The sequence below is a fragment of the Canis lupus genome, chromosome 10 (genome assembly GCF_003254725.2).
Source record: "Canis lupus dingo isolate Sandy chromosome 10, ASM325472v2, whole genome shotgun sequence".
NCBI classification, from domain to species: domain Eukaryota; kingdom Metazoa; phylum Chordata; class Mammalia; order Carnivora; family Canidae; genus Canis; species Canis lupus.
Window position 1 is genome coordinate 56153500 of NC_064252.1, and position 27100 is coordinate 56180599.

Here is a 27100-nt window from a genome sequence, read left to right on the forward strand (position 1 = left end):
CTGTTGGGTAGAGAAACCATGCCATATTTGTCTTTGTAACCCAGATACCTAATACAGGTGACTGGAGAGATCTCTAACTATTTGTTCATTGGTTTGTACTTGACACCGCATCCTCTTTTGTGGCTATTTGAAGATAAAATTCAACTGTGGTGAAGATGAAATGCAAACGTTGTGGTTTATAATTTTCTATTCCTGAGCAAGCACCTCCCTGCCCCTAATCTTCCAGCAATAGTTGTTGTTCAGAGCCAAACACTGTAATAGGAAGGTGACAAATATCAAATCTTTTCACTGCACCTGCTGAGTAATGGCCCCAAGACTCAGAGCCAATCTTCAGCTGTATACCTGGCAAGTAGACAAGAGCCTGATGTAAGTCAAGTCATGTGTCTCTCATGAATAAATAATAAAAATGAGCAGGAGAGATGAAAAGACTGCTAGAGTCAACAGGACACAACTGACTATGCAGGAATGTTAAGAGTCTTTGACTCCCCAGGTTCTGTCAAGTTTTACAATGTGGGAGGAAGAGCATTTTGGGTAAGGGAGGTGTGAGTGGAGGTAGATATGGCGCAATCGAGTGGTGACAGTAGGCAGAGGAGTATATGAATCTGGAACTTTTGTATTAAATCTGGGTTTAGATGAAATCATTCAAAGAGTGGATAGAGCTTAGAGAACATAAGATTAGGAGAGGAAGCCTAAGGATCAGATGTAAGTAAGGATTTAGCAAAGTTAAGAGGATCTCTCCCTGGGAAGGATCACCTGGAGATGTGGGAGGAAGACAAAAGTGTGGTGTCCCAGAAGCCTAGGCCTGAGAGGAGGAGAAATTGTCAAGTAAGGAAACAGCAAAAAAATGTATGATGCTTTGGATTTAGTGATACGCAGGACTCTGATAACTTTGCTGAGAACAGCTTTAGTGGAGGGTACCCTACTTAAAAGCCACTTTCTATGGGTTGAAGAGTTAATGAGGAGTAGGGAAGAGGCATTGAACAGATTTTACTCTTAAGACACAAAAGAGAAAATTGAGAGAAAAACAGAAATGAGATGGTAACTGGAAAGTGGGTTTATGTTTCATTAAATGGTTAGCTTGATTGATTGATTGATTGATTGATTGATTGATTGAAGGGGATCTACCAGGTGTCAGGATCATAGGGTGAAAGTGTTTGTTTATTTATTATTATTTTTTCAAGCACACGGGGGTTTATTAGCAAGCTCGAGCTTGGGTCCAAGTATACCCGACACAGCGGAGCAGGGACTTGGACTGGGGGAAGGTGTTTAAAAGTCAAGTGGAAAAGGAGACATCACCAAGAGGGAGAGGAATTTATCTCTCTGAGCCCAGGTCTCTTCATATGTAAATAGAAATAATATCTTACTGAGAGAGAAGTTGGAGGTTTAAATGAAATAACATAACCAAAAACATTTAAAAAATAGAGCACTTTTCTAAAGTACATTACTGTCTATGTTATTGACTCCAGTTTATTACCTCGACTCAATGACTGATTAGTCTCCGTTGATATGACTTAGTATTAGAATCTAATTATAATTAACCTTGTCACTGCAGCTCAGAAATCAGGGCACAAGTCCCTTCTCCTGACATTTGGATATATTCTGATGCTTTGGATGCCAGATTACTTTTGTGTGTGTGTAAGAACACTTAACATGAGAGGTACCCCCTTAAATCTATTAAGTGTGTGATACAGTATTATTGATGACGGGTACAATGCTGTACGGCAGATCTCTAAAATGTATGCATCTTGCCTGAAATGTTATGGCAACTGATTAGCAACTCCCCATTCCCTACTCCCTTCAGATCCTAACAATTATCATTCTACTTTTTGATTCTATGAGTTTAGCTATATTTTAGACCCCTCATATGAATGGAATGGTGCAGTATTAGTCTGTGACTGATTCATTTCACTTAGTGCAATGTACTCAAGGTCTATCCATGTTATAGGTGGCATAATTTCCTTCTTTTTAAGGCTGAGTAATATCCCATTGTATGTGTATACCACATGTTCTTTACCCATTCATCCATCTTTCTTCATCCATTCATTTGTCAACAGACATTTAGGTTGTTTCCATATCCTGACTCCTGTGAAGAGTGCTTCAGTGAAGTTGGGAATGCTATATCTCTTTGAGATCTCTATTTCAATCATTTAGGAGAGACACCCAGGAATGGGATTGCTAAATCCTATCCAGATACCTTATTTGATTCAGTTCATTAAATTAAGCACCATGGGCAGCCCGGGTGGCTCAGCAGTTTAGTGCCACCTTCAGCCCAGGGTGTGATCCTGGGGACCCGGGATCGTGTCCCATGTCGGGCTCCCTGCATGGAGCCTGCTTCTCCCTCTGCCTATGTCTCTGCCTCTCTCTCTCTCTCTCTCTCTGAATAAATAAAATCTTTAAAAAAAATTAAGCACCAAAAAAAAATTAAGCACCATGTGCAAAGTAAAACAGGGGTGCTATGATAGTGCACATGGATAGGACGCTGTCAGTGGATCTTATGTGGATACCAGTGTCTCAATCAATAGGCTGAGAAGTACCGTATTAGCCTAATAATGCCCAGGAAAAGTAAGAATGGGCCGAGTTTGGGGACTAGACCAAACTTCACTTTTTTAGGATTCCCCGTCTCCTCGGAACTAGATGGTGAAGAAATCACATAACAAAAGTCATCAGAGCTTGGGTTGGTGAGACCCATGTGCTCAATTGTGTGTGTGTGTGTGTGTGTGTGTGTGTGATGTAGAAGTTGGTTCTAGGCTCTGGTATCCTGAAGGAAAATTAAAAAGACAAAATCAGAACCATATTCTTTTATCTTTTTATTCATGAGAGACACAGAGAGAGAGGCAGAGGGAGAAAAGCAGGATCCTTGCAGGAAGCCCGATGTGGGACTCGATCCTGGAACTCCAAGATCAAGCCCTGAGCCAAAGGCAGACGCTCACTGGCTGAGCCACCCAAGCGTCCCCATATTTTTTTAAATGACAGTGGCTTAACTCCTGGTGAGAGAATCAGCAAGCCGGCCTTGACTGTGGAACCATTTCCTGAGGAGTTAAATACAGATCCAAGTGACATAGAACCTATATGATTAATAGAACATGCTTTACCGAGTTCAGCTTTTTCCTAATTATACAAATTCAGTTTGAACAGAAATATGTCTGAACAAAAAAGAGTTATAAAAATAGTAATTGTAGCCTACCCACTAATTATTTCCTTCTTTAGGATGAATGACTTTACAACAGAAGCAAGCATCATAATTAGCAAACTTCATTACTGTTTATTTTCATTTTTTCATTTATACGTTAACTTATTTCTATCCTATCTCCTTCCACAAAGGAGCTGAAGTGACTGTTGCTATTCATTTTATGTGGTTTTATTCATAATTCATTATGCAGGAGACCCCAGTTCCCTTGGAAATGAAATTCATGTTAATTTGAGTATTTTTGCCTCAAAAATTTGACTTCTATAGTAAATCAAAATCTCTTATGAAAGAACAACAGAAGAATATCCAAGTTCTCCAAATCCTTCACAATTTCCTTTAGAATACAACTCTAAATCCCAAGATGAGTTACACTCCCCTGTCTGTTGGGGGTGGGGATCAGGGGCTTTAAATAAAACAACTCCAGCAATAAATGACTAGCAGGGATGATGAGAAACTAAAAATCAGTGTTCGTGTGTTCGTGTTGGGAATTTCAGCAGTTCCCAACCTGGCTCACAATCCTCCTTTGTGTCCTTTGCCTGCTCCGGACTTGCCTTCACTCTGTGGCAGGCAGATCACCCTGTTTGTGGTTAATTTTCAAGATCCTGGAAATTAATTCTGAACTGGAGCACAGTTCTCCCTGATTTGTTCTTAGTTCTGGTATTGTGTCTCCACACCCACCCCCGCCCCCTTGCCTCATATATTCCTATGAATGTCTAAGGAAAAGCACTTCCTTATTAACAGAACAAAAACATTTGACTTGTTTTTAAGGGATTAACTAACTGTACTGAGTTGGTCACTCCCAGGCATAGACACCACTAGAAATGAACTTCAGCAAATGAAAACACCAGACTGGTGATAATCTTTTCTGAAAGAAATCATTTAGAAGCTGGTTTGGTTTTGTTTTTAATAAGAAAGTAGAGGGTCCCTGGCTGGCTCAGTTGGTTGAGCATCTGCCTTGGGCTGGGGTCCTGATTCCAGGGTCCTAGAATGGAGTCCTGTGGCTGGGCTCCTTGCTCAGCTGGGAGCCTGCTTCTCTCTCTCCCTCTGCCTGCCACTCCCCCTTGCTTGTGTTCTTTCTGTCAAAAAAATAAATAAAATCTTAAAAAAAGAACATCATTTTGTGACTTAAGATCAGATGATGATTCTGTGTATGGGTATCTGCACATCAAGTTTTGTGTATACTTGAATCTCTATATGCACAGGAATGGGGTGCATACCCCCCTCGGACTGTACCTCAGAGGGTGGCAACATCTAAGAGTGGGGCTGGGAGGTGATGAAGGGGAGCTTTCACTTTCTGCTTCATATACTTGTATCTTGTAAATCTGAGATTTTTTTGATAAGCAGGTATTACTGTTTTAATTAACAGCTTAGGAATTAAAATATTATTTCTAACAACCATTCACATATTTAAGACCACAGCATTGTGAAATAATAGCACCTCTACTGATGTGCAGTCTTTATATTTTTCAAAATGGTGTTTTCAATTCAGTGATGTATATTTTAGGTTTTATCCTGATGAATGAATGAAAATAAATAAGAAAAAAAATTATCCAAATAATTCTTATACATAAACCCTCTGTTAACTGCATATATCTTGGCTCAGGATTCTACAATCGACCCTGGTTTTCCTTATCTCTGTGACTAGGATCATAACCTTTTACCTTTTAATACTGTTACTTAAGATCTTGTGGACAAATCACTCATTCAGCAGGGTTATTGAACATCTCCTTGTTAGCCCCTGGGCTGGGCTCCGAGGATAGAGTAGACAGACATGAATCTCCTTCATTTATTTTTGTTTAAAGATTTTATTTATTTATTCATGAGAGACACAGAGAGAGAGGCAGAGACACAGGCAGAGGGAGAAGCAGGCTCCATGCAGGGAGCCCCACGTAGGACTCGATCCTGGGACTCCAGGATCACGCCCTGGACTGAAGGCAGCACTAAACTGCTGAGCCACCTGGGCTGCCCCAAATCTCCTTCATTTACACAAGCTAACCTTTATTGCATGCTTTCCATGCCCTAAGCGTGGTATTTAGTGCTTTATATGTATTATCTCCTTTCATCTTCATATCACTGTATATGGTAGAGGTATCATTAACCCCGTCCTACAGATGAAGACACTGAGACACAGATAAGTAATTTACCCAAGGCTGCACAGCTAGGAACTAAGGCAGTCATTTGAATCCCAGGGGCCTGAATCAGGCTCCAGCTCAACAGCCCATCCTTTTAAACCACATCCTTTTAAACCTTTTAAACCACAGTGCCTTCCAGATCACAAAGTCAGTGTAATCTAGTAGAAGGAGTTTTAGAAGTAGATATTTATTTTTGAAATGGGAACAACTTGAATCTCCAACAATAGGATGTAAGTATGATAGCATCCGCCCCTATAATGCAAGACTTGAGGGACATTTAAAAAGATGATATAGAAGGGTGCCTGGCGGGGGGGGGGGGGGGGGGCGGAGCTTGGTCAGCTAAGCATCTGCCTTTGGCTCAGGTCATGATCCTGGGGTCCTGAGATTGAGCCCCCATATCAAGCTCCCTGCTCAGGGGGGAGTCTGCTTCTCTCTCTGTTCCTCCCCCCTTCTCTCCTCAAATAAATTATCTTAAAAAAGAAAAACAAAATTGATGTAGGTATTGATCCATTGACATAAAAGCAAATTCTCTTCATATTATTAAGCAGAAAAGATTACAACAGTACTTATAGTATGATTGAACTTTGTGAAAAAGTATCAGTGTGAAAAGAAGGCTACTAAGGGGTGCCTGGCTGGCTCTGTCTGTGGAGCATGTGGCTCTTGATCTTGGGGTCATGAGTTTGAGCCCCATGTAGGGCATAGAGATTACTTTAAAAAATAAAAACACTTTCAAAAGTAGGTTACTACGCATTTCAGGTCAGAATATTGGGGAGCACATGCACTGCCCCTCCAGCCCCGAGGTGGATAAGGCTTCTCCAGGTCTACTCAACACGGATCCCCAGGCAGCCACCACCAGTCAATCCTGGGTGGCCCTTAAGATGAATCATCTTTGTCTTTTGAGTATTTGCTCTTTGATTCCACTGTCAGAATCCATTCCCCACATATTTTGCCTTGATTTCTCTGTCTCTTCCCTCACCCTCTTGTCTCAGCTGGCCTATCCTTTCTATAGTCGTCTTGTCTCGACGTGTACACTGGACCCTGGTTTTCTACTGCAATTATCCCTTTCTTCCACATCATCACCTTTTGCTTTCCTGTTAGTTCATTTCCATAGGCAAATATGTTCTGTTACGTACAATCCTGCTTTTAAAAGGTTTCCCTAGATCCCATGTTCCTCTCCAGCTATTGCCCTTTACAGCCCGTTTCCTGGAGAAAGCTCTAGATTCTGATGGCTTGTACTCCCTCCCCCTCCTAGCTCCCATTCGCCCCTCCCAGAAGGCTTTGCTCTCCACTTCTGCCCTGTAACCAGCCACATCTGGGCTCCGGGATCGCCTTCTTGCCAAATTCAGTCATCCGTTCTCAGGCCTTGTGTTACTTAAACTCCTCGCAGCCTGGGAGACTGTGGGGACTCCAGTCTGCTTGAGCTCCTTTCTTCCCCAGGATTCCAAGATGCCAGAGTCTCCTGGTTCTTCTCCTGTCTCTCACCGTGTTCTCTCAGCCTCTTCTGCTGGCAGCCACTTCTCTCCCTTGTCTCCATTCATTCCCCGTGTGTTGCCATCTGGCCCCATGGTACTATCATTTGTAGGCCAACAAGTACCCAATTTTTTACCCTGGCTCAGTCTTTCCCCTAAATTCCCAATTTGTAGATACTATTGTTTACTCAAATGTCTAAGTGGCATCTCATGCTTAACATGCACGAAAGAGAGCACTTGATTTCCTCCCTGTGGCTAGGACTGCTAGCTGCCCTCCAGGAAGCATCCTTCCCTTCTTCTACTATGATGCTAGTGACTTTGACTGGGCCCATGGCCACTCAGGATAAAGCCAACAATGCTTACGTTTCTTTCTCTCTTGTAGCTGAGTTCTAGCCAATAAAATGTAATCAGAAGTATTGTGTGGCTGCTTCTAGAAAACATTCACTTATTGTACCATATTTACAAACCATATCTTAAGACAATTTACCTTAAGACACCAGTTCTCTTTCCCTTTGTTTGCCCTTTCTCCCATTCTGCTGCCTAGAATATAACTATGATGGTTGGAGCTCTAGTGTCCGTCTTGGCTGAGGAAGATGAGGACAGCATCCCAGAGCTAGCTGAGTAGAAACCTGTAAAGGCTCTGAGGGTCCTTGAGCTGTCACAGCGGTGCTGGACTACCTGCCTCCAGGCTCCCATGACGGAGAAGTGAAGATCTCCCTTGTTAAGTCACTGTGCCTCGTAGCCGAATCTATTCCTGTTCAATACATTCACCAGTGTATTCCATATTTTATCTTTTATCTATCAGAGAACAACCTTCCTTTCACATACTAGATGATTTGGAATATTTGGAATGTCAAGGAAAACTTTTCTTATATATTAATCACTAAAATGATAAAGTTAGTAGAAAAGTTGATTTGCTTTTACACAAATGTGTTCAAGAAATACATTTTCTAGAATATATTTGTGTCTGATGAAGATTTGTACTCTTATTTTCTCAGGTTTTTAATGAGTTCCAATAAAAACCCATTTATGCTGAGATTACACTCCTCCCCAAATGGATGATTTTCATCATCTGATATTTTGTGCTGGTTTGAATACTTTGATATGACAGGCCTGAAATAAAATACATCCTTCCTGATGCATAAATCATGTCCGAATAGAAGTTGTCTCAGGTTAGAATATTTAGGATCTTTTAAGAAGGCCAAGTTAAGTTAGTTTATAGTAAAAGTTCTATAGGTTATTTGTTGAATGAATGAGTAAATAATGGTATATTTTCCTGTAATTCTTCAGCTATACAAAGTTATTGTGGTAATTTTACAACAAGCTTACAGATTCTTTGCCTTTCATCTCACTGAGATTGGGGCCTAATTTCTCTCCCCCTGAATATGGAGAAGCCTTGGTGATTGGCTTCTATCAGAGAACGCGGCGGAGGTGACACAGAGGGTCTATGGAGACGAGGTTAGAGTAGACCGTGCAGCTTCCACTTGGCACTCTCTCTGACATGTTGCTTTTGGATTCCTGAGCTGACATGAGTGTATGAAATCTGGCTGCCCTGAAGCCACCCTGCTGGAGAGCCTGAGGAGCCCGGCTTTTCCAGACTGTAGCTGATTGAGTTTTCCCAGGATCACCTGCCACACCTTTGAGTGGCTGAGCCTTCCAGTGATTCCCATCCTCTGCTTTTGAGCTTTGTTCCCCATGAAGTGAGGCAGAGATGGGCTCTCTCTGCCCAAAACTTCAGATTAATAGCAGGATACATACTGTTTCAAGCCTCTAGGTTTGAGGGTAGTTTGAGTAGCAACCATGATAATGGAAACATTCCCTGACACAGCACGCTGACCTTCTATGTTGCCATGAGAGTAGTATTGCTTGATTACCATGGAGACCATTAGGACCCTTCAGTGCATTCCCTTTCTGAATAATTCTCTGTGACAAAGGGGCATTGCAGTCACCTACAACTTCTGTGGCCACTGGTTAGAAAGGGCTCCAGTTCTCTTACCTTTTCCAGACCTAGAGAAAATAGCAGAAATGCTGCCTTCCAAAATGGAAACAAAATCGGCTCTTTCAAAACAAACTGTCTTATGATGTAGTTTGCAAATATGGTACAGTAGGTGATTGTTTTTTTCTTGTCTTTGCCCTAAAAACAAGAACAGCCTGGAATGTGTTTCAATATAACCCAGGTGACCAGAGAATGTGCTCAGGACAGGAACAAAGTAGGCATAAAGAAAACCGTAGCCTCATTAACCTGTCTGGAGCAATGATGGGCTAAGTGAAAAGCAGCAGGTGATGGAGAGTTTGTAAAAAGGCGGTCTGCATTATCACTTGTTCAGTGTTTCCTACGGAAGAAGGGACTCTCAGTATAGATTCTCGAGGCCGAAATCTGCCTAGCCTGGAGAAAAAAAACCTAATGTAATTCCATTTCAGCACACTTCCTCAGTTGAAAAATTCTTGCACAAATGGATGATCTATTTGACAAATACAGCACCCAATATAAATCAATACATGGTAATTTGTTTTATAAATTGATCTGTGAATTTGGTTAGCATTTATTTGTGCCCTTAAACTTGACCATTTCAGAGAAAGCTTTTAGGATCAATTTCCTAGACCACTGAAGACTGTTGGCGTCTCCACCAAGGTAATGATGCCTCATAGGATTCTAGAGGAAGCTGCTAATTTCTTTCTATCTGTGATCCAAGTTTCACTGTAGCAGGAAAGAGTGTCTAATTAGAAGAGGCTCTCAAACATTAGTCTTCAATTGGCTGATTGCCAGGCCCAAAGAGCACTTTCTTGATCCAATGTCAGGGAGGCCAATTTCTTCCACAGTAGGACCTATCTTCTGACTTTAGCTTCGTGATTGTAACTTCTGAAACCTCAGACTTTTAATTCTCTTTAAGTGCAAGCATATCACTCTGGAGAGTGTGGGTTTATATGCCCGGTTTGAGCAGCTTCATCTAAAAGTCATTTGGAAAACTAAATAAGACAGCCATCTACTCTCTAAGAAGCTTTCGATTCAACAGAGGAAGATGTAATATAATTAATTAAATCGCATTTTGATCCTGGTGACTAGACGTTCTTTGATCATTTTATTAATGGTGTCAGAGGAACGGAGCACATCTTAGAATGCAATAGTAACATGATGAAGAATTTTACTTTAGAGAGGGATCATTACCTGTCTCTGAGCATCTTCCATTACATTTTCTTCTCCCTTCCCCCTCTCAGCCTATAATCTGTTCTTTCCCCTTGTCACCTCCCACTAGATAAGCAACTTGAATATATGGATGATGTCCTTTTATTTGTCTAAGATTCATCAAGCTATTCATAAGATTTCTTTATGAAAAATACCACAGTGTAAAGTCCTTTAACAAGCACACACCATTTAAAATTTTTGTTATTAGGGTGACACTAATACATGCAATTTTAGTTTTTAAAATTTAGGCCAAAGTATTCGTTGGGATTTAGCAATGGCTGTGTTTTTACTATCAGCCAAAAATCATTGTTAGGATACATACATTTTTTTCCTTCATCTTCTATTTTGCTCTTTATTTTTGTAAAAGGAAGGAATAAACTGGCATATATCTTTATGAATACAAAAAGGAAAACATTTTTGAGAGGAAATGGCTACTTTCTGCAGCTCTTAAAACAGATTAAAATTCATTTGCAAAGAATACATTAGTGCTGAAAAATACTCAGAGTATAATATCCGAGGACCACTTACAGGTGGCCACTTATGAACTGAGACACTTCAATGACGTTCTTACATCCTATCATGAGCCTCCCTATGAACTGAGTCACATACTTGAACTTAGAATAAAAACTCTTCTAGGGAAAAATGAGAATCTAAAAAGATTTATTTTTTAACCCTGAGAGGTTAAAAAGATAAGCCATTTCCCTAATTACGAAACATCCCAATAAAGAAAAGTTTCAGGATTTTGACTTCTTGGCAAATATTTAAAGACCTGGAAGCCCCCATCTTTAGGGTTTACAACATATAGTGCAATATGCTGTCACAGATGATACCCTTAAAAGACACCCCAGCAGTCTCCTTTCCGTTAAAATTTTTGTTTCTCATTTTCCACCCATCAAATTTCTTGTTTTTCTAGCAGTTTCTGTGTTATTACCTGCTTCTCCGTTCTCCTTCAAACTATTCTTTATATGGAGTTTTGCACAACTTATTTTCAGTGACTGTCAGGTAAAGCCTGTGCACACACCTCTCTGTGAGGCTTCCACTGGACTGGCATTGGCCTCCCCTGGGAGAACTGGTGCTCCTCCACAGCAGCCCCAGGAAAGCGGTGGGGGTGGGGGGTGCTCTCACCCAGCACCCTGCTCAAAGTCACTGCTGTGCCCAGCTACCCTCCGCTCAGGGGACCCACCCAGCCCCAAGCTTCCCATCCCCTGGGGCCAGGGCTGAGAGCTCTTAGTACCCAAATTTGAGCCATTAGCAGACTGGCAGCCAGCACCAGAGACTGTTGTTCTAAAGATACATGTCTTTATGGCCTTGGAACATCGCATGCCTCGCTTTAATGGAAAAAGTATCTAGTAAAGTCGATTGTAAAGCAAAACTCCATAAAGAAATCTCTACCCTCTTTTCCAGTAATTTCCTTTATAAAATCAAAGAAATAGTATTAGCAAGGAAAAAGAAACCCTCAGTTTTATGTGTTTATACCTCACTGTGTTCCCACATGATTTAAAGTGATTTGTCACAATATATAAAATTATAATGAGAGCGTGTACATTTAAGAATGAAAGAGGACCAAAAAAAAACCAAGATGGGAACCTAAAATAGGGCCAGGAACAAGGCTTTAAAAAATGTATAAAATAATGACCTCTGCTCTGAGTGGGTCAGTGTTTACCTCTAAACTATCTAGTAGCCCTCTATCAGCTAATGACATCACCCCAAAAACTCAGTTTGCTGGTGAGCATTTTTGGGGGAGAAAGGAGATGGAAAGGTCAGGGTGAGGGGTGAAAATACAGGGGAGACTGGCCAACTCGCTTTTCATTTGGCTTCACATAGGAGTAGATTTTTAACATATCTGGAATAGAAAATGCCCTAGACTGTGTGTTGTTAAAACAATCCTCCTCAAATATTGTTCTTCTGGGACAAAGCACTCGTACATATTGGAAGGCACTGAATTCATAATCAAGGCAGGCTTGCTCGCCAAGAACAGAACCTTAAAGATGTATAAAGCTTCTCTGTGTGTCTCCTCACCCTCAGAGGCAGACAGCTCAAAAGATTGATCTATTCTTGCTGTCTGCATGTCTTCACTGCCTCCTCACTCCAAAAGCATTTTAATCTGGCTTCCACCCCTGCCACGTCACTGAAGCTAATCCTGCTAAGGTCCCCAAAGCGCTTTTCGGCTCATATTTTACTTAGGTCTCAGCAGCATCTGGAAGTTGACTTCTCTCCCCTTCTTAAAATATTCTGTACCCTTAGGTTTCCTTAATCCCGCATTTTGTGGGTATCTCCCCATTCTCTGGTCATTCCTCCTTCCTGTCCTTTGCCTGCTTCTCCCTTTCCACCTGACTCTTCAATGTCGGTAGGTTCCTTGGAATTCTGTCCTCATGCTGAGAAGAACTCTAGCTCTGAAAGAGCCCACAGAAGTATTGCTATTATACAAACCAGTAAAAACATACGTCTAATCTTCTGTATCCCATAATGTAGGAATTCATCAAGTTCTTGTTCACTGAATAATAGTAATGGTAGACACGGGACATTGCCTTGCTTAGTCGCGGTTCCTAACTCCTCATCGTGCCTTTTCCTTATTGCCAAGAAGAGGTAGGAACCGTGTTTTTCTGACTCCCTTGCAGCTAGAGTCTCTAACGTGATGTAGGTTTCATCCATCAGAGGTCCTCATGTGAAATTTGAATTTGAAACTGGTCTAGGTGGAAAGAGAAGCAGAAGTGCCTGAGTCATCCGTTTAGCTGGTGTGAGAATCTAGGAGATTCTGGAGCCAAAAATCCTGGTGGGATATCTGATGCCTGGAACGCAGTTAGCGTAGCACCTTCATCAATACAGTGATTTTGGTGACAGTCTCCTGATGCCCAGCAGCTCCCCCCATGGGCTTGTCACACAGAAAATTGTTCAAGGCTTAGCAATGGAGATTAGGGAGTGTCTTTCAGGGAAGTTCTGAGTATTGTCTAGGGGAACTTTAAGGAATTTTCTGAATCTATACAGATGTGGACCTTTGATTATCTACTAACTAGGCTATTTTACAACTCTAAGGAAGAAATTTACCTGTAGCAAACCAAAGAAATGCAAATACTTCTTGTTCATAGCAAAGCAAATTACTTTTTTTCTGGTAGATATAGAATTGACTTTTGCCGTAAAAAAAAGATTATCCCAAACATATTTTTTATTGCTCTAAAACTACCCTCATATGGGAGCCCCTAGTCATATGTGGTAATTGAGCACCTGTAAGGTGGCAAGTTTGAATTGAGATATGTTTTAAATATAAAATACACTTCAGAATTTAAAGTCTCAATATAAAAATATATGTAAAAGATCTCACCTTATTCATAAATTATATGGATTATAAGAGTAATATTTTGGACATATTGGACTAAAAAATATACTTTCAAAATTAATTTCACCATTTTTACTTTAGTATGGCTCCTAGAGGATGCTTAATGACAGCACTGTTGGATGTTCCTACCCTATAGAATTTCAACCAGTTTTGCTTCTATTAGCCCATTGAATTCAGCATCCCTGATTGTGTGTATGTATATACACACATATATGCACATATATGTCTCTGAATTCTCTTTTGAACCAGAACATCTTCCAGGTTCTGTCATTAATTAATTCATTGAATAGAAATCTTTGACACAAGTTGCTTTATATTTGCAGGAGAACCACCGTTTTAACATTTTATACTTTACCAACCAGTTTTCAGAATTGCTCCAACAAGCCCCATCTATGACACAGTATATTAACTTGTTGGAATTTAAATAAAAACATATAAAAGGAAATGAAGAGGTGATATGTACCAAAGAAAACATTTCAAATATATACTTCCAACAATGTTCATATTTTAAAAATATATTAAAATATAAAGTACTACTCATAATGTTAAAAAAAAAAAAGCCCCATCTAAATATGTTTCTCCAGCCCTCATAGTGATTTTGTAAAGACCTAATTCCCTACATTAAATTCCTTTGTAAAATAGCTACGGTGGGGATCCCTGGGTGGCGCAGCGGTTTGGCGCCTGCCTTCGGCCCAGGGCGTGATCCCGGAGACCCGGGATCGAGTCCCACGTCGGGCTCCCGGTGCATGGAGCCTGCTTCTCCCTCTGCCTTTGTCTCTGCCTCTCTCTCTCTCTGTGACTATCATAAATAAAATAAAAAAATTTTTTTTTTTAAAATAGCTACAGTGGTTTCCATGACCTGCTACAGCACCCTGGCTGATCCAATAGCTAAAACTGGAGTGTTTACTATGTTCTGCATGCTGTCTTAAACACTTTCCAGATTATCTCATTGAATCTTCAGTAACAACTCTTAGGCAGGCAGCACACTGTCCATTTCACAGATGAGGCACTGAGAGTTTAAGAAGCTTGCCCAGTGTGACTAGTGGGGAAGTCGTGGCTGACTCGCACTCAAGCAGAATTGATCCCAGAGTCCACTTCCATTACCACTGTGCTACTCTTTTCCTCCCCCCCGCCCAAAAAAAACCCCACAAAAAACAGAAAGGAGAGGGTATATGTCACTTCATTGACCCCAAAACCATGGTATGGCGGAGAAGCCAGGGGTTCCAGTCATGCCTTCACTATTTCTGCCTCTTCTGCTCCCAGGCTCTGTGATCCAGTTGTCTGGCTTTCAGAATCCTGGGCAGAGCTCGTGCCTGGGTAGTTCTAGACTCTCCCAACTGAGGAGGTCAATGACCTTCTAGACTCTCCCAGTTGAGGAGGTGAATGACATGCCCTTTCCTACTACAGCTGAGCAGGAACCTAACAGGTTTTCCCAGTGGAATTGCACTAGAAGTAGGTGACACTGACTGTCACAGAGCTTGCTGAAGAGGCTCTCTACCATCCTCGGCAAAGACAGAACAATTACCCTGGAATAACTGCTGTTGAGGGCTCACTGTGTGTCAGATGTTGCACTGGGCAGTTTCTAATCATTTTTTTAAATTCATTCAGTAACTCGGTAAGGTGAGGGTTATCCCCATTTTAAGGAGGAGCAATCTGGTTTCAGGTTAATTATGGAAGTGCTGGGATTCCCTTGAAAAATCACTTAACTCTTCACTGCTCATGTGACAGAAATTTGAGACCTGATAGTTGACATTTAATGCCGGGGTTAGGGGTGCCAACCTTCTAGACAGTTGGAAATCCATGTATGACTTTGGATTCCCCAAAATCTTAACTGCTAAATCTCCACTATTGACTGGAAGGAAGCCTTACTGATAATATAAACAGTTAACATATATTTTGTATGTTAGATTATATACTATATTTTTTTAAAAAAAGATTTTGAGAGAGAGAATGTGAGAGAGCATGAGCAGGGAGAGGGGCAGACTCCCATGCTGCACAGGGAACCTGACGCAGGGCCCGATCCCAGGACTCTGGGACCATGACCCAAGCCAAAAGCAGATGCTTAACTGAGCCACCAAACCCCCCTGATTATATACTATATTCTTAAAATAAGCTAGAAAGGTTATTAAAATAAGACAAATTACATTTAGAGTACTGTGCTGTACAAAATCTGCATTTAAGTGGACCTGTGCAGTTCAAATTCATGTTGTTCAAGAGTCAATTGTATAGTAAAATACCATTGAAAAGCTTGTATTGATAATGAAGAAGTCTATGGTATTAGTTGTCCACATGGAACTGAATAAGAAACGTGCTTAAGAACGGAGAATAGCAAAAATACCGTGTACTCTCCTTCCATTATTAATGCTAGTTTAAAAGCTTGAAATGGGCAAGCAACTCAATATTTTCCAGCATGCACCACATTTGCTTTTAATTCATTAGCTGTCTCTTCTGTCTTTCTTGCTATGGTCTACATTTTACACCAGCGCTGCAGAGATATCCGAAAGGATTTTTCTGTCCTACTTCAGACCCAGGAAATAGAACTGGTATGAATTATTAATACTGTTGGCTTTCTAGTGCTTTAATTCCACCTCTTTGTTTCAAGAAGGATATTAGTTAAATGGAGTTTTTCATTTCATGCCAGGAGCTTACTACATTTTGTAGGAAACACTAAATGACCTGAGTAATAGAAGAGACAGTCCTGTGTTGATTCCCACTTCTACTTATGACAGATTCTGCGTACATTCCACTCCCTATATCCTCGTCCGTGATAGGTTAATAGGGCAGTTTTTACACTGGGCTCTTCAGAGCCCTTGGAATTCCCCGGATGTGCTGGAGGTAGAGCTGGGAAACAGGCCTAGGGCGGAGGTTCTGCACCTCACCCCTACCATCCCCCTTGCTTCAGAGAAGCACTTCATTTCTACAGGCATCAAGCTTTCATGCAAGATTATGAGGGAAGAAAGGGCTTTTCTTTTTAAAAATCTTGAATTAATACACCTACGACAATAGGTGTTTTACATCTTTGGGATACTAAGAACGGGGTCTAAAGATTTTTGATAAGTACAGTATCTGAGGATGTACAACCAACTGTGCCCTGAACATAAATGGCGGTGGGTCAGGTGACTGGGCTTGCAGGATGGACTTGGCCCTCTGGTGTTCTAATAGTCCCTCTGCCCTCTGGGTGAAGTCAGTTACTGTGCTTCTTGTAGAATGGGTAAACTTAAGAATTGCAGTAACATGGGGGCTGGCAAAAATACGTGAACAGATTCTGGAAATAAACTAAGTTCGCATGCTTACATTCAGGTTATTAGGTCAGACCCACAGACCTCCAGCTTCCTCTAAGAGGATGAATATAGTCATTACTTGTATTATTTCATTGGGACTGCCATGAATTTTATCAGTTTTCTGTAATAAGAGCAACTATGTTTACCTTTCAAAGTGTATAAAAAATGGGAGTGTTTGGTTTCATGTGAGATAAAATCAAAGTGTTAAAAGGTCATGCCCAGGGCTCCCTTTTGTGCGTGGACTATAGACGACCCTGGGAATGCCCCTTTTCTCATGCACCGAAGCCGTAAACCTGAAGAAGGTTGGCAGGTGACAAAAATGGGTTCACTCAGTATGTATCGTTTTTTATTGCGTGCCCATCGTCATCAGGCAACATGCTAGATGTTGGGGAGGCAGTAGTGAGTCACACTCCTCTGCCTTCTTAGAATTTGCATTCTAATGCGGAGGAGGCACATAGTGAACACATCAAGAATTACATAAACATAGCAGTTGCAGAATGTAGTAATTCCCATGATGCACTCAATAGTTGGGGGCCAGGTCCTTTTTAGATAGGGGCAATCAGGGAAGGGACTCTAGGAGGGTAGATCCCTGAGTGCATTTTAAAAGACCACAGCTGGCCTCTTTGCTGGCTGCTGAGGCCATAAATGTGTAGCGTTTACTATACTTGATAGCTAAATATGTGCCATCTGCACGGAAGAATCAGAGTGCTGTGGAAACCCAAGGGGACCCGTAGTTGGTGCCTGCCTGAGTAGGAATGGAAAAACACAACAGTTAATTTATTAAATGAATAGATTTTTTTCTTCGTCATTTAACATTTATCAGCACTGTTTTATTTCCTTTCAGACAAAGATTGGCCTCAAGAATACTTAACATGCATGCAAGATCATGGTCTTGCCATTCTATACAAAAATTATCTTTACAACAATATATAATCCTCATCAAACATGTAAAGGATAGATCTATAATGAAATTTCCTCTTATATGATTACTCTATTGTTAAGGACAACATGATTTTGGTAAAAGAATTAAACTTTACAGAAATTAGTTTCATTTTCAAAATCTCTACATACAAGCGTTTAAAATATACTAGAGTGACGGGAGAACACGATCAAATAACATGACTCCTGTTAATAGAATTTTCCACTTTACATTGGTATCCTTCCATTTTTATGAGTTGGACCTTCTTATTGTTTTTTAAAGTCTATCAGTGGATCATATTCCTTAAATAAAAATACCTGAAAGATATATATACACACAAAGCAGACTGAGATTTACAGCAGAACTATTAGACTTCAGTGTCGCTCAGGCAAATATAATTCACTCATCCATCCAACCATCCATTCAGTATTTATTGAGTCTACTAACCTAATAGGTAAAATATGCTGAAGCCAGAGCCATGAATGCTGGCCCCCTGAGTGAACACTTTTATGATTCTTTCTTTCTTGATGTACTAAGGCAATTCTCTCAAAGGCATTGAAGTCACCAAAATGTGGTTCCATAACCTACAATAAAGAATAATTTAAATTATTCAGTCAATGGATTAACAGAACAAATTCTGGAGAGCTACATAGGGTGGTTTACCTCGGAACCCCAAGAAAAGAAAACTATTCTAGTAAGAAACTTCAATAAGGCATCTGATGACAATGAAGATGTCACTAGTTCCCTATGTGCCGGTTTAAAACCATAAGGATTAAAAAGCATCTTGTTCAAAACAGCAAGAAAAATAGAATATATTTACATATTAATTTAGCGGGAAAGAGGACTTGAATTAAGTAAACTACAAAATTTTGATGAGGAACATAAAGACTTGAACAAAAGCAGGGAAGATTGTTACTCTTCCTGACAAGATTAAATGTTAGAATGCCAGTTCTGAATTATTTTAAGATTTTTTTTTAAAGGGGATTTGAAGGGATTGGACAAAATTATGCTAAAATCTCGTAGACCTCGAGATAAACAAGGACAATTAGAAATAGAATTATTAAGTTAGGGGTTGGGGTAGTATAGGGGCTGCTGAGCATTAATAAATATTCTAAGGCTATAAGAATTAAGAGAGTTTGGTCCTGGTTTACAGATTAACCAAAGGAATCAATGGAGTCAAATAGGTCTAGAAAAAGATTCAAACATAAACGCAGATTTAGTCTATGATAATAGTTGTGCTGGGGAAAATGTCTAAGCATTCAAAATTAAGACCTCTTTTTTGTATCATGCAATCACGTAATTCCAGATGGATTAAAGATTTAAATATAAAGGGTGAAGCCATACTTTCAGTTAAAGATGTCACATTGGGAACATATGCATTTAACTTCTGTTCCCACCTAAACTTCACTTAAGTATGAGTAAAATAGATTTTTTTAAAAAGGTTTAAACACCCACTAGAACAAAGAACGGGAGAGAAAGCTATAAAACTTTGGAAAACAAGGCAACAAAACTTGGGAAATGAGAAAGCAGACAAGCTGGTGGTCACACTGACCTGAATGGTAAGCATCCGGTGGGGAAAGCAGAGACATGGCCCTTTTAACAGCGGAAATCCCCCAAGTCAAGCCCCTGGAAGTGGGCAGAAAGGTGGGGATTTAAAATTTGTTTAATAAGCTATTCTCTCCCTCCCTCACTCTGCAGAGCAGCTTCCCTGCCCAGCCAGGCAGAAGCCAGAGTTTCATGCTCTGGAGAGGGTCTTCTAGGCACAGCTGGGAAAAAAAAAAAAAAAAAAAAAAAAGACAAAAGTGCTGAAAACAAGGTATTCAGTGAAAGTTACACAGTGAATATTGAGGCCTTACCCTTCTTCCCAGAACACAGCCAAATGGATAGACTCTAGGCAGGACATTGGACACAGCTTCCCTGGAGGAAATGGCCAATCCAAGAGAAGAGATAAAAAGATACCAAAATCGGAGACTCTGCAATGAGATGGCTTATTCACCTCCCTCTAGTAAACCTAAGACCACAGCTCTGCAGCTGGCTAAAGGGAAGTCCATTCCAGATTGGGGGATGGGGCGTCCTGCCTTCCATTGTTCACTCTAGGAAACATCTGATTGAACTGTTAACTCTACCCCTGGGAGGGGATGTCTCTGTGGAGAAGCCTGTGGCCCCATTGGTCCCACCATGCTTGTAGGACAGGAAGCACAGTGTGGTGCATGCAGGTGTGTGTGCCACTCCTGGCCCTCGAGCCCCTCCAAGGGCTGTCCCTACTCTTCAATAATGAACTCCCATAGCAGTTATCAACACCCTTGTCACTCTGATTCCTCAACCCTACCTCATCTCCCTTCATTCTCAGTAAATTACCTTACCCCTTACTTTCCTAAGAAAAGGGAATCTATCGTATGCCAGTCTCTCTTCATATCCAAGTTGCTTTTTTTTTTTTTTTTTTTTGGACCCTTTCTCTTCTGTACAGAGAAGAGGTGTCCTCTTTTCTAACCCTAATGAATCTACTTAGTGATCCTGTTTCCTCCATCCTGCCCTGGGGTCTTGTCCCCTCAATGACCACTTCTCTGTCTTACATCTTCAGTTCATTCCTTCTTCCCACTTGTGAGGCTCTCTGCTGTAGGGCTGAGATGTGCCACTCAGGCTCCCTTTCAGGACTGAAGGCCTCTTCTTCAGATGCCCGGAGTACTGATCCTCAGCTATCAGCCTGCTTCTCGAGCTGCCTCAGAAGGAGGAAATCCCCACACTAATTGTCTCACTTCCTTCTCTGGGCAGCTCTACTCTAATGACTGGCTCCTGCCGGGGGTGTAAAGACCCAGCCCTCTCACTGTAAATTGGGACCACCCTGAAGGATCTTCCCAGCTTCAGAGCTCCTCCTGAAGACCTGAGGTCTTCAATGAAACTACCTCTCCCAACTTCTCCCTCAGTCCAATCCTGTCTACTTTCCTTGCCTCCCATAGTTCTTAACCTGAGAGCATCCCTACAGGCTTATCTCCACCTCAGAGTCTGTATCCCAGGCTCCCCTCCCTATGACAGCTTGTCTATAAGTCATGGATATATACAAATTTGAGAAATGGCTCCAAATTGCCCTTTTAAAAGGCTGTACAAATTTGCATTCTCATCAACAATCCAGAAAAGTGCCTCTTTTCCCACACCTTAACTATCACTATTAGATATTATCACATTTTCACATGTTTCCATAAGTAACAGATGGTGTCTCCTTCTTGCTTGATTGGTATTTTTAAAATTATGAGTAAGAGAATATTTTCTCATATTTATTGGCCATTTACATTTCTTTCCCTTTCATCTGTTTATTTTCTTTGCCCATTTTTCTATTGGATGGCTGTCTTTTACGTATTGATTTTTAAGTGTTCTTTTTATAGTAAGAAAACTGCAAATAAGTTTTCCAGTTTGCTGTTTGCTTTGGCTTTGCTTAAAACATTTTTTGGCCATTCAAAAGTTTTATAGCTTTAATTAGTTAACATTTTTTCCTCTATGCTTCTCGGTTTTCTGTCATGTTTAAGGTGGTATTCTTTATTCTAAGATTTGGAAATTTCTCTAGTATTATTTTTAAAACTTAGCTTCAATGCCACTGCTATCACAAAGATGTCCCTGAGTACCTTGTCCAGAAATTAACCCCATCTAGTTCCTTTCGCTTTATGTTAAAGTCACATTGCATTTCACATTCTGAATTATAGTTATTTTTAACATTCTCCAAACTCTTCCATTAGCTTGTGAGTTACTGAGGGGAAAAAAAAAAAAAAAAAAAAAAAAAAAACCACTTCATTTTAGATATCCATGTATGCATTCCAATATCAAGGATATGCCTTGCATACAGTGCTACTTAAATATTTATTGAATCAAAATGAATTAATTGGTACTGTTTGGTTTTTTTAAATAAATTTATTTTTATTAGTGTTCAATTTACCAACATACAGAATAACACCCAGTGCTCATCCTGTCAAGTGCCCCCCTCAGTGCCCGTCACCCATTCACCCCCACTCCCCCACCCTCCTCCCCTTCCAGCACCCCTAGTTCATTTCCCAGAGTTAGGAGTCTTTATGTTCTGTCCCCCTTTCTGATATTTCCCACACATTTCTTCTCCCTTCCCTTATATTCCCTTTCACTATTATTTATATTCCCCAAATGAATGAGAACATATAATGTTTGTCCTTCTCCGATTGACTTACTTCACTCAGCAATTGGTACTGTTTAATTATGTGGTTCTTAACTAATACCTTCCTTGGACCAAAGAAGTGAAACTAGAGCACTTTAGCTAGCAGAACTCCTGGAACTGTCATCTCCAGACCCGAGCCACATCTATAAAGGGGTGATTACAGGAGCAGCACACAAGTGAAGTCTTAGGGCTTGCAAAGTGACAGGTGACCAGAACACTCCAAGGTAAATAGACAAGTCAGGCAAGATGGTTCCTAGCAACAGGGACCATCTTGGAGGCTTGGCACAAACTGGCCCTCCATCTGCTACAAACACACAGTGTGAACACAGCTGAATCATGTAACAGCACAACCATTCTGCTCCTACCAGGGGCATCATTTCTCCTTGGCCATACTTATAGCTGATGAAGTTCTTAAATAGTGTTGAAGACCAGCTTCAAGTAGGTAGCCAGGCTCTCCACTAGCTAAATACATTGAGTTATCATCCTAGGTGGATTAGTCATTGCAACTCATAGGGCCATTAGTCCTGGTCTCAGATTCACCGTTTCCAACTGTTCTCTTCTCATTCTCTCTTGAGCTCAAATATAGCTTTCACTCCACCAAAACTGTTCTTCTCAAGGTCATCAGTGACCAGTGTGTTGCCAAATGCAACGGTTAGTTCTCAGTCCTCACTTTACTTGCCCTGCCAGCAGCAGGGACCCTGTTGAACCTTCCTACTCGTGGAGGGCTCCATTGGACTCCTGGGCCAGGATGCCCTCCCAGCTTGTCTGGACACTTCTTTTCTTTCCTGGTTCTTTCTCTGCTTTCTGAGCTCTTAACTTTGGGATGCCCTAACCAAAGACACAGTCCTTGAAACTCTTCCCTTTTCTATATTCATTCTCTTAGTGATGGCATCCAATCTTATGACTTTCAGTACTGGCTACCTGCAGACAAATTCAAACTTCATCTTCTCCAGCCAGCCTCAAAGATCCAACTGCCTGTTCAACATCTCACATAGATGTCTACTAGATAGCTCAAAGTCAACATTCTAATTTTCCCTACACCCCTCATCTGCTCTTCTCATAGTCTCTCCTTTTCAGTGAATCACAACCACCACCAAGTAGTTTTTCACCAGCAACTCTGGTGTCATCCTTTAGTTCTCTCTTTTCCTCACATCATGTCCAATCTGTCAGCAAATCTATTGACTGTACCTTCAAAACACATCCAGAATCTGACCATCTGTCACCACCATCACTGTTACCCTGAGCACATTACATAACTCTTCTGCTTTCTTTCCTTATCTGTAACTTGAGAGCATAGTCCAGGACTATAATGTACAGGGTTGAGTGTCTATCTAAAGAACTTAATACAGGGATGCCTGGGTGCTCAGTGGTTCAGTGGTTGAACATCTACTTTCAGCTCAGGGAGTGTTCCCTGCAGGGAGCCTGCTTCTCCCTCTGCCTATGTCTCAGCTCCCCTGTCTCTCATGAATAAATAAAATCTTAAAAAAAAAAATTAATACAACGCTGAGCAAATGGTGCTCAGTACATTTTCACTTTTATTATTTCCAGTCTGTCTCAGAGAAGATTTCTAAAATGTATAGTAAAATTGAAGCCATCAGCTCCTTTTCATAATAACTGAAATGAAATTCATCAATATGTGCAACTTCAAGATTGAGTTGAAGAAAATAAGATGTGTTATTGGGCTTAGCTTCCAAAAGGGAGAAACATGGAAATTTCCCTTACCTAGTAAACTGTCACAAGAGCCAAAGAAAGGGAAAAATAGCACAATTCCAATTTGAGTCATAGGAATTCTTGTCTAACCTGATGAAGAGTAATTTTCAGCAAATCAGACTTTAGCCTACAAAACATTTTTAATTCAAGGTTATATGAGATTGTTACTTATATTACACAGCTGTGCATGGCACCAGCTTCGTAACTTGCAAGAACTTTGGGGATACCAGTGAACTTGTCGACTACTTCTACAACAATGCTGGCATAACAGCCGTCACTTGTATAAAACTGCTTTTATTGTTTACCCATCGTCCCACTTAATGTGTCATCTCAACTAATTATTAATAGGTAGATTCTGGAAGATCTTTAACAGTAATATCTGAAATGTCAACAATATTAAAATAAGCCTGAATTGTATAGGAAGCATCTCAGAGAAGTATCCAAATGCATTAAATGAGACACACAGATTGCTAATAAAGAAAACCATGGAGATCCCTGGGTGGCTCAGCGGTTTAGCACCTGCCTTTGGGCCAGGGCGTGATCCTGGAGTCCCAGGATTGAGTCCCACGTCGGGCTCCCTGCAGGGAGCCTGCTTCTCCCTCTGCCTGTGTCTCTGCCTCTCTCTCTCTGTGGCTATCATGAATAAATAAATAAAATATTTAAAAAAAAAAAATCACACTACAGAAGCAGAAAAATAGTTTCAGAGCATTTAACTTGTCCCTTTAAATATAGTCACTTTGATAATATATGTAGTAAGAAATGGCTTTTGTATAGATAAGAAAATATGTTCATCTAATTTCATTTTATACATTTTTTCATTTTCTCTCAGTCTACACAAATATATATGTATGTATACACCATCTACCATGTGCTGAGTATTGAGAAAAAAAATGGTGAATTGTTTTTATTACTACTTTGTATGCTTACAATCCTTTTATGTATAAAAGCTAGATTATAATGGCTTTGGATGTTTGGGAGGGAATAATATGAAGTCATCAGTTTACTGTGCTTAATTTGATACTAGCTTTTCTTTGTCCATATTTAATTATGGATTAAATTCTCTGGTACTCTGATACATGAGTATATATGATGTATACAACAACAAAAAATTTGTATTTCACATTAAATGCAAAAATTACTTAGTAAACCCCCATTGTGACCTAGAGTGGGAGCGTTTCAGCTAGTCCATGTGTATGCTGTATGCTAAGTTTTATTTGTTTATTTTTTGTAGGATGTCCTGGCTGAGCAAGGTTGGAAGTCCCAGTTCTCGCATCGACCGCACGAACTTTTCTAATGAAAAAACCATCTCTAAAGTTGAATACTCGAATTTTAGTATCCGATACTAATAGAAGTAAAAATTTTAATGCTTACATTGCACAACAAACTCTATATATTCTTAAGTCTATGTACTAGAATATTAGTAGCAGAGTAAGTTAAAAAAGGAACTCTGTTCTGAAAGCTACAACACAGTATGTGTTACTAAAAATGTCTGACACTGAAATAGTTTTACTCAACTATGTTTTTAAAAAGTAAAAACTTAACATTATAAATGTCATTACAAAACATTTAATATGAATATTTAAACTTGTGTCTCATGAAATCTTTGATGAATGTCCTAGCAAACATGTCATTTGGCTAGGCATAAAATAAAGCTCATAATTTAAAAATTAAGTATTGTTTTCTGAAATGAATTCTAAAACCTTCTGCATAATAATTTGTTATTTTAGTTGAGTAATTTGTTTAATATGAAGAACCAATAGATATAAATGTATGATGATCAATATAACCATAAAATAGTATCAATAAAGAGTTAATTTTTAAAATCCTGGTTGAGACACAATTCAGTATATAGGTTAATACTAGTTAATGCTTTCTATGAACCGTATTTTTCTGTATAGGGAGGTGAGTGATGGAACTGATAAGTGAACGATTTCAGTATAACAAGCAGCAAGATTTATGCCAACAACTATCTACAATGGATGTCCTATAAACCAGAAAAGGAACTGAGAGTCTAAATAAATTATACTATCCCCTAACCTTAAGCTATCATTTGGGAATTTTCACATGTAAATAGTAATTAATTCATCAACAGAATAGTTCAAGGGGAATGTTCATTTCTACACCATAGAATTATACTATTGAAAAAGGAAGATCTTTAACTCCAAGTGCTGGGGAGTTTCAAATGTTATAGGTATATACATGCATATATCCTTCAATGATTTCCTAATTTTTATAGCAATGGAATCCTTCATTTAAACAAAGTATTACATGGAATACAAAAAGTAAGTAAAAAAGCACAACTGGGATGTTGGGAAATAGGCATGGAGATCCCGGGATCCCTACACAGCTGGTCTCACTTGTTCTCCTGCATCTTGTCTGCCTTGCACAATTGCACATCCCCTAGGAATACACATTAGAAACCACCATTCTGGCTATGTAGCCAATCTCCATTGCTCCTTTCCATAGCATGGAGAATGACTTCAGGCCTTTCTCCTTCACCTACTGCAAGATTAGAATTGAGAAAAAGGAAATAAAATGGGGCTTACATTCCTTTGAAAGGTTAACTCTATGGATAACGGTAATGTTGATACCAAATATATGTAAGGCAACACAACATCAGCGAATGACAAATATTTTTTAAGCTTTCCAAACATACTTAAAGGAATAAAGAACTTTCCTATTACTCTAATATCATCATGTAAATTATTATACGTGTCAAATATTATATAGGAGACTCTATTGTGATACTCATTTGAATTTTGCTCTTATTTCCCTACTCTTTGTTGAAGGAAGATAGAAAAGCCTTTGTGTTCCCTAAGCTCAGGGAAGGCTTTGGTGCTAGTCTCCTGAAAACAACTTTTTTTTTCTGAAAACAACTTCTCTTCCAAGATCTTATTTTAAAGAGGGCATGATGCTATGAGTTGAGGACAAAGATAAACCCTAGGCCTTTAGCAGGTAAAAGAGAAGTAGAAGTGTTAAGAGCCAAGAGGAGGAGGAGATTATCCAAGATTTTGAAAAGGGACCAAAGGCTGTAGGTTTCCAAAGAAACAGAGACCTGCATCTTTTTTCCCCCCCAGTGGTGCCTCTGTAGGATGGGTCCATTTGAAGAGGAAGCAGCTAGAGCATCCAGAGAAATGGGATCCCAGGCCCAGGGAGTCCCAGTACCAGGTGAAATTCCTGTCCCAAAAAGTGCTACAAAATATCCTGCTACAGGAGACGGTGGCTTGGACAGCAGTCCTGGTAACTGGAATGGACTAGAAATCAGGGAAGTCTTTCCTGAATTCTCTCCTTGCATGAGATCCTTTATGTGGTCCTTCAAGACGAGGATAGAAAACCCCAGGGAAGACTGAGAATTAACTTTCCACCTCTCAGGATGAGACTTGAAACAGGCTTGATTTGATTTACAGAAAACAAAATAGACATTTCTTGCACACTCAAGTCTGAAACAAAATCTGTATCTCTTTACACATAAGAGAAAGGCTAAGTGATTTTAGAATAATACCATCTCCGAAGTGACACCAATATGTCACTTTTTATTACCTCCATATCCTCCTTATAAGAAAATCGTACTTTGCTGGTACCATCATCTTTTTTTTTTTTTTTTTTTTTTTTTTTTTTTGCTGGCACAATCTTCTAAATGCACTAAGTGAATCACATTAGTCAAGGTTGCTTAGTGATTAACACATAACTAATTCTGTTACTGGATGAAA

At 40.0% G+C, this 27100-nt stretch overlaps 1 protein-coding gene and 1 long non-coding RNA gene across 15 annotated transcripts in view; one reads left to right on the forward strand and one right to left on the reverse strand.

Annotated features, from left to right (window-relative positions):
* Positions 1–25061, forward strand: part of ACYP2 (acylphosphatase 2) — a 247932-nt gene extending 222871 nt beyond the window's left edge. For all 14 annotated transcript variants that reach the window (XM_025467078.3, XM_049115516.1, XM_049115508.1 and 11 more), the window contains one exon: positions 24622–25061. In XM_025467078.3, the coding sequence (XP_025322863.1) occupies positions 24622–24736 (115 nt within the window). In that variant the 3' untranslated portion in view covers positions 24737–25061. The remainder of the gene's footprint in view (positions 1–24621) is intronic.
* On the reverse strand, positions 17396–21244 carry LOC112672309 (uncharacterized). Its single transcript, XR_003144183.3, has 3 exons — positions 19363–21244; positions 19059–19132; positions 17396–18090 (listed from the first exon to the last, which is right to left on the reverse strand). It is a non-coding gene; the product is annotated as an uncharacterized LOC112672309 (long non-coding RNA).
* Positions 25062–27100: the final 2039 nt, after the last annotated feature.